Genomic DNA, 8,054 nt, shown 5'->3' with positions numbered 1-8,054 from the left:
TGCCCACAGAGGAGTGGGATCCCCTGGAACTAAAGTTATAGGTGCTTGTGAGCCACCCAACATAGGTGTTGGGAAACTACAACTTGGGTCCTCTTGAAGAGCAGTATGTGCCCTGAACTCCTGTGCGATTTATCTAGCCAAGAAATAGGCATATTTCCTCTAATCCTCTGATTTCAGGGCTTGGACTCCTAATCCAGGAAGCTGCAGAATTCAATCCCCGAGGGCCTCACTTCTCAGCACCATCCCAGACTCCAGGAACAGGCAGCCGATTTTTAATAATTTATGTATCTTTATTTTATGTGCATTGGTGTTTTGCTTACATATGTGTCTTTGTGAAGGTGTCAGATCCTCTGGAACTGGAGTTACAGATGGTTGTGAGCCGCCATGTAGGCGTTGGGAATTGAACCCAGGTCCTCTGGAAAAGTAGTCAGTGCTCATAACCACTGAGCCATCTCTCCAATCTCAACAGGCAGCCAATTTTTGAGCCACTGGTTGGGCTGCTGTGGAGACCACCACTGTCCCTGTTCCATGGCCTTTTCAGACCCACCTAGCTTAGGTGGGAGATCCTCTGACACTCTGTGGTCCTGTCTTTCTTGGGTCAGCATGTAGTCATTACCCTTTGGGGTCTTCTTAGGCCCATGGAGCCCACCTGTAATCTCAGCATAGTGGAGGCTGGGGATCCCCAGAGGAAGCTAATTAGAAGCTGTGTTCGTAAGGATAGGTTGAAGTGAGGAGCCGCCTTGACATATATGGTGGAGAGCCACTGCGGAAGATGCCCTATGTCAACCTCTGGCCTCCACATACATACACACGTGTGCACATCTGCACACACATGTGCAGGTACCGCAAAGAAAAGACAAGTTAATGAATTGAATGCCTTTTGATTCTTGCCTCATAAAGTCCTTATGGGAGGTATGCTATGAGGCATTAAAAAACCATGTCGTGTAGGGATTAAGTGTGCTGTGGTGCTCGTGTGGAGGTCAGAGGTCAACTGGCAACTCGGGTTGTCAGGCTCGGTGGGAAGTGCTTTTGCCAGCTTGCCACCCCAAGTTTGTAGTTAAAGGTGGAATGGCTTCAATATATTGTATGTTTGTTTTAAATCGGATCTGAACACAGCCCAGGATGACCTGGAGCTCATTATGTAGCCCAGGCTAGCCTAGAACTCCTCATCATCCTGATTTAGCTTCCCATGCGCTAAGGCCTGGGATGGCCAAGGTGTTAAGTTGCTGAAGAAAGGGGCTTCAGATGGTTGTGACTTCCCTGGTCAGGGCCGGGTTGAAGCAGGCAGGGCAGAGTTGTACCAGGCTTGGGAGGGCTTTCTCAACTTAGTGTGCACCACTGTCTGCTTACAAAGAGTTTTCTCAGATTCAAGATCAACCAGTTAAACAAGCTGAAAATAGCTTAGGTTACAAGACAATGTGGCTGGAGTTAGGGTCAGCGCCTGGGTCCCGGCAGCCCTAATAAGCCACCTCCGCCTGTTTTCAATAGACTAATTAAAAAAATAAGTAATAATAAACTGGGTGTAGTGGCGCATGCCTTTAATTCCAGCACTTTGGAGGCAGAGGTAGGTGGATCTGTGAGTTTGAGGCCAGCCTGGTCTACAGAGTGAGTTCCAGGACAGCTAGAGCAATGCAGTAAGACCTGATCAAAAAACAAACAACAAACTTAAACAAAACAAAAGAAGTAATAGTGAAAAGCAGGGAAAGATTCATTCAGTGTGGCCACCTTGGGACAGGAGGCAAAGGTCCGGTGATTCCCAAGTCCATCTTCACGGCAAGGTGTGGGTGCAGAGACCGGAGGGGGATAGCAGATGTTTTCCTCAATCTTTCCTTACTTGATTGTTTGAGATGGGGTCTCTGCTGAACCTAGAGCTTGCCAGCTGGGTTCTACCGGATGGAGCCCGTGAGCATTTTCTCTCCAAGGCCAGTCAGTGTGTGTGTCCCAAGGCCCTTGGTTAAGCAATGAGGGCACCTGTGCCACCTGGAGTCCTCTGGTCTCTGCCCCTGAGGACAAGCTCTGCGGAGGTATTGAGACTTGAACCTGGGTCTTCATGCTTAAACAGCAAGCATGTTCCTAACTGAGCCATCTCTCCTGCTCTGATAAATTTATTTTGGAGTTCATTATCTTGTATCTTTACTCCCACGTAGATCAGAATTACGTAACTAAATTGGTTTTTGCCTGGGGATTGTGTACAAGCCCTTTGCTCTGTCCCTCTGAGTTAGAGACGTTGTAGAAAAATGCTCTCCTCAAGCCCACCCGGCCCATGTACCGGGTCAGGCCCCTGGAGTCTCAACCTACTGAGCCACCAGCATCTGAAGACTTCTCAAACCCTCGTTGAACTCTGTACATGGGAATAATGGAACACCTATGTACATATCCACATAGACACACCTAGTCATTACAGGTAGACTTAATTCTAGAGAACTTAGTGAAACTAGATTACATAATTTTGTCTCTACCTAGGTCATTGCTTCGACTTCCTGTAAAACTTAAACAAGTCATCAAGTAACCGGAGCATCTACAGACAGAACGTCCCCCAGAGCCACTGAGCCACCCTTGCCTCGAGACAGATCCCAAAGAGGGGTTCTTTTTCTCTCCATACAGCCGTCCATGCTGTGCGCTGGGAGCTGCTTCATGCAGCAGGTCCATTGCCTTCAGTTAGGGACGTAGCTCAGCTGGTAGGGTGCTTGTTCCCCAGCACTGCACAAACTGGTCATAGTGAGGCATTCCTGGAACCCCAGCATCTGGGAGTTGGAGACAGGAGGATCACAAGTTCAAAGTCATCCTATCCTTGGCGACACAGTGATTTTGAGGCCAGCCTGGGACATGTGACAACTGTCTTAATGTTTTAAAAATACATATGTATATGAAACATATACACATGTATGTATCTGTATCATATGCATGCTAGAGAGTTTCCTCAGTTCAGAGTACCAGGGGGCTGAAGATGACTCATGGTTAAGGGCACTGGCTGCTCTTTCAAGGCTCTGAGTTCAATTCCCAGCACCCACATGGTGGCTCACAACCACCTATAATGGGATCTGATGCCCTCTTCTAGCGTGCAGACATACATGAAGACGGAGCACTCATACCTAAAAAAAAAAAAAATACATAAATAAATACAAAATTAAAAAGAGTGATTACTGGTCTTGCAGAGGATCTGGGTGTAACTTTTAGCACTACATCGAGCTCTGTGGGCACCTGAATTCTCATGCACACACCCACTCGCAGACATAACATCGTTTCAAAACAAAAATAGCTGGGTGGTCATGGGGCACACCTTTAATTCCAGCACTCACGAGGCAGGCAAATCTATGAAGCAAAGGTTAGTCTACAGAGCAAGTTCCAGGTTGGCCAGAGCTACCTTACATAGAGAAACCCTGTCTCGAAATAAGCAAACAAACTTAAAATACATACAGAGAAATGCATTTTCTGTATCAGGCCAATGTGTGTGTGTGTGTGTGTGTGTGTGTGTGTGTGTGTGTGTGTGTTCCAAGGAAGAAGGCCCCTGGTTCCCTGGTTAAGAGTCAAGGACTCTACTCCTCCCCAGCATCTGCTTAGAAACCTTAAATTAGGTCTTTATTCAGTTTCAAGGTCAGAACAGACAGTGTCCTTTCTGGAAGATTAGAACAGGTCTCTGTTTTGTTTTGTTTTTTTGTTTGTTTGTTTGTTTTTGTTTTTTCCTAGTTTAGGAAGGCAAGAGATATGAGGTAACCAAAAAGTTGGCCCCGGCTGAGCAAGGCAGAATAGCAAGGCAAGGTTAGCAGAGGTTCTTGCCCACTTGTCCGCTGCATTTCTTCTGCCTGGCAGGATTCTCTTTGTCTTCACCCCTAACAGCAACCATCTCCCACTGTCCAGCCCAACAGCAACCATCTCCCACTGTCCAGCCCTGACGCCCGACTTTATTCAAATCTGCAGCCTGTGTATGTGTATCAGCATACCCTGCACAGAAGAGACATTTCATGAACAGCCATTGAGTGACACTTTTCTCATGTCCTCTGTGACAATACCACGACAATGTCTCTTCTATCTAAGAGACTGGAGCTTTTTCTGGAGCTCCCAGCCAGAGTTAATCGTCCTCCCTGAGATCACATGAGACTGGCTATTCTACTGTGTGCTCAGCCTGCCTTTTATGTTACAATATAACAAGTGTGAAACAGTATAACAAGCTTGCTTGCCTTGAATTTCCCATGACACTAACTTTTACAACCTGAACTACCGTATAGCTATAACCCTAAATTGAAATTATGTACTCCTTGGTGTTCCTGACTCAGAGAACAATGCTTGCATATCATTTCCTGAAGGCAATAAAAATAAAGGGTGGAAGCAATCTTATAAAATGTTGGGCACAACATTTGGATATTGCTTGATAAACAATGGTACTTGTAATACGGAAGTTGGGTCTGTTGGAGCCAATGACTTAATCCCTTGTAAAACTCTGTTGAAGATTTCTGTAGAGTATCCCATTCCTTCCCGTTGTGATGCTTTCTGTGCCATTCAGGAAAGACAGAGCAAAGCCCTTTGTACATATGCAGTCACTCGCTGACAGACTCGGAACTAGGGACAGACTCCCAATACCGCCTTCAGGCAGGCACAGATTCAGGTTTGAGAAACAAATCACCATAGGACAGAAGACAAAGGAGAGTGAAGTAGAGAACCCAAGTCTTGGTTAAATTCCACCAAGAAGGGCTTTGGCTTCTTCCCTTAGTGGGACACAGAGCATTACTGGTCACTTAGAGTATATTATTTATGCCTTCAAACTGACCACTCCTCTGTGCGTAGTTCACATCCATTTCCTTGCTGGACTTAGTGGCACAGCCTGTAATCCCAGCCCTTGAGAGATGGAGGCAGGAGAAAGAGGAACTGAAGGTACATAGTGAGCCAGAAGCCAGCCTGGGTTGCAGGGCTCCCTGTCTCTAATAAAACAAAACAACACAGGTGTGAGAGGAAGTGACTAATACTTGTTAAATATACATCTTTATTTTTATTACAGTTACTATGTTATATAAATATAAATATATATATTTGGTTTTTCGAGACAGACTTTCTCTGCATACCCCTGGCTGTCCTGGAATTCACTCTGCTGGCCTTGAACTCACAAAGATCTCCCTGCCTCTGCCTCCCAAGTACTGGGAATAAAGGCGCGTGACATATCGTCCAGCTATTTTACATTTTCTTTATGTGTATGACGGTTTTGCCTACGTGTATGTAAGCACGCCATATGCATGCCTGGTGCCTGTGGAAGTCAGAAGGTGTTGGATGCCCCGAAACTATTACAGGTGGTTGTATGCCACCACGTGGGTGCTGGAACTGAATCCAAATTCTCTGTGAGAGTAGCTCATGCTCTTAACTGCTAAGCCGGCTAGATAGCTTTTATTTATCTATTTTGAGACAGGACTTTTGTACATAGCCTTGTATACCCTGGGACTCACTGTGTAGACCAGACTAGCCTGGAACTCACAGGGATCTACCTGCCTCAGCCTCCCGAGTGCTGGGATTAAAGTTGTGCACCGCCACCATTGGTCATTTTACTTCTTTATTTTGGGAGATATGCCAGCTGTGCGGAGGTCGGAGGACAGCTTGAGGGAGTTGGTGGGTCCTGGAGATCCAGCTCAGATCACAGTCTTGACAGTCAGTGCCTTCAGCTGCCGAGCGTCTTGCCAGCCCTGTGCATGCAGTTTGCACCGGTGCCCTGCACTGGTGGACAGCGGCAGGAGGCTTTGCCCAGATGGCAGAAGCAGCGGTCTCATACAGATGAGATGAGCCAGGAATCAGACAGGTTAGGAATCCTCCGATCACATGAGCAGGGGAGGGGAGGAGCTCAGGTTTTCAGATCTCTGGGTCTGTCCATTTCATGCTCCTTTCTTTTTCCTTCCCACCGCCTCAGTAAGTCTCTCACAAACAGAGGAGAAAAATAACGGTAGGAGCAGACAGGGCTTGAGAGACATCTATCCAAGATGAACAGGAGGCCTCGATGGGAGGGGCAAATGAGCAGAAACTGAGACCGTGGGATTGCACCTGGGTCATGGCCAGACTAGTTAGAGAAGGACTCCTTCCCCATACACCCAGGAATTCCCTCCAAACTCTGGATAACACATTTACCTAGACGTCTAGTCTGGGAAACACAAAACAGGTAGGTACTCACGGGCTCTGTGATACAGGCTGCATAACGGAAGGATGCTGTCTTAGTCACTATGCCACTGTTGTGAAGAGACACCATGACCAAGGCAACTTATAGAAGAAAACATTTAACTGGAGCAGGCTTACAGCTGCAGAGGCTTAGTCCATCATCATCATGGCAGGGAGTGTGGCGACAGGCAGATAGACGGGTGTGGGGCTGAGAGCTATACATTCTGGTCTGTAGGCAGAGAGAGAGAGAAACACTGGGCCTGGCCTGTGCTTTTGAAACTTCAAAGCCCACCTGTAGCACAGGTAATAAAAGCCCAGAGATAGACAATGGGGTTTAACCTGAAGATCTAACTTAGTCGGTAGAGCTTGAGATTCTTAATCTCAGGGCCATGGGTTGGGACCCCATGTTGGGTGTCACCCACTCCCAGTGGCACACCTCCTCCAACAAGGCCATACCTCCTAATCTTTCCCAAACAGTTCCACTAACTGGGACCCAAGCATCCAAACAAGCCTGCGAGGCCATTCTCATCCAAACTATCACAGACGACTTTCAACAGACTTACATGAAAGTTGAAAAACAAGGGCTAGGGAGATGGCTCACAGAAGCATGAGGCCCCGAGTTTTAATCCTAGCACCCACAGGCCTGCAAACCATGAGGATTCCCGGGGTTGGGTTAGCCCCCCAATCCAGCTGAGTCAGAGGGTATCAGTTTCACTGAGAAACTCTGCCTAAAAAGCTAAGGAGGAGAGTAATAAAGGAAGCCAGCGCTGGTTACAGGCACATGCACGGCTGTCCTCACTGCACGCTTTTGTTTTATTAACATGGGTGCTGAGGAGTCAGACTCAGGCGCTCACGCTCGTACAGTAAGCCCTCTTCCTCACTGAGCCGTCCCCCTGCCTGCTAGTGATGTTTCTGGTCTGTTTGTATAACATCCAACCTTCATCAAGAGTTATCTGTGTCCAGGTATCAGCTTAAAGAGAAGAACAAGGAAGAAAAGTCTCAGGAGATGCTTCAAAAGGCCGCACTCCACAGACTCAGCATAGAGCTGCCACTGAGACCTCGAGACAAGGAGATGACCTCAGTCAGGACAGGAGCTCTGGGCCTGAAGAATCAGGGCGGAATGGCAGCCAGAGGAGAGGGGGGGAAGAAGAGGAAAGATCAGGGCAAGGAGGAGCCTGCGGCAAAGACTCCTGTTCCAGAAAGTAGGGGCAGGATACTGGCAACTACAGGAGCAGTGTTGACAAAGCAGAGGAAGAGGCCAAGGGCCACAGCAGCTGTTCCAGCCAAGGAGAAGGCAGCCCAGGTCAACCCATCCCCGGCCTCTTTCCCACGACCCTCCACCAAAAGAAGTCAAAGGCTGAAAGCCTCTGACTTCAAGTCTGAGCCTCGGTGGGATTTTGAGGAAGAATACAATTTGGATGTAGGGGGCCTGCAGACGGTGAGTTGGGACCTCCTCACTTCCTCAACCTCCACACCCCACCCCCATCCCAATTAGCCCCTTCCTCTAGGCTCAGCTGTCAGTTTTACCTTGGCCCACCCTGAGCTCGGCCCAGCACTGCTATTGGCCCAGCACTGCTGTTGGGTCATCCCTCCTTCCTATGACAGCCAATCAGGGAGGAGAAAGCAGGTCCAGAACAAGGTCGCGACCACTCAGCAGGGTGTGGGTGAAAAGGGTATGTTTGCCTTGGAAGCATTGAAGAAGGCCTGGGGCAGATTAGCAGTCTGTGGGGACAGAGTGTGGCCAGTTCTGGCCTGTGGGACAAGAATCCTTATTCTATAATCGTGGAACTAAAGGACAAGAAGACAGCCCTGTGCCCAGCTGTTGTCCCCACACCTCCAGGAACATTGCCATTTTTGGAAAGCTGACTCCAGAACCTTCACTCTCCTCCAGGCTCAAGCAAAACTGTGGGCGCTCAACCCCATGT

The 8,054-nt window shown here is 48.1% G+C and overlaps 1 protein-coding gene across 1 annotated transcript in view; it reads left to right on the top strand.

Moving 5' to 3' along the window:
- Window positions 1-8,054, top strand: part of St6galnac1 (ST6 N-acetylgalactosaminide alpha-2,6-sialyltransferase 1) — a 21,403-nt gene that overhangs the window by 10,986 nt on the left and 2,363 nt on the right. The window contains exon 2 of the mRNA XM_013347590.1: window positions 7,093-7,567. Within this exon, the coding sequence (XP_013203044.1) occupies window positions 7,093-7,567 (475 nt within the window). The remainder of the gene's footprint in view (window positions 1-7,092; window positions 7,568-8,054) is intronic.

This window comes from Microtus ochrogaster, chromosome 7 (genome assembly GCF_000317375.1).
Source record: "Microtus ochrogaster isolate Prairie Vole_2 chromosome 7, MicOch1.0, whole genome shotgun sequence".
Classification (NCBI taxonomy): domain Eukaryota; kingdom Metazoa; phylum Chordata; class Mammalia; order Rodentia; family Cricetidae; genus Microtus; species Microtus ochrogaster.
This window is presented reverse-complemented; position numbering and strand designations above follow the sequence as displayed.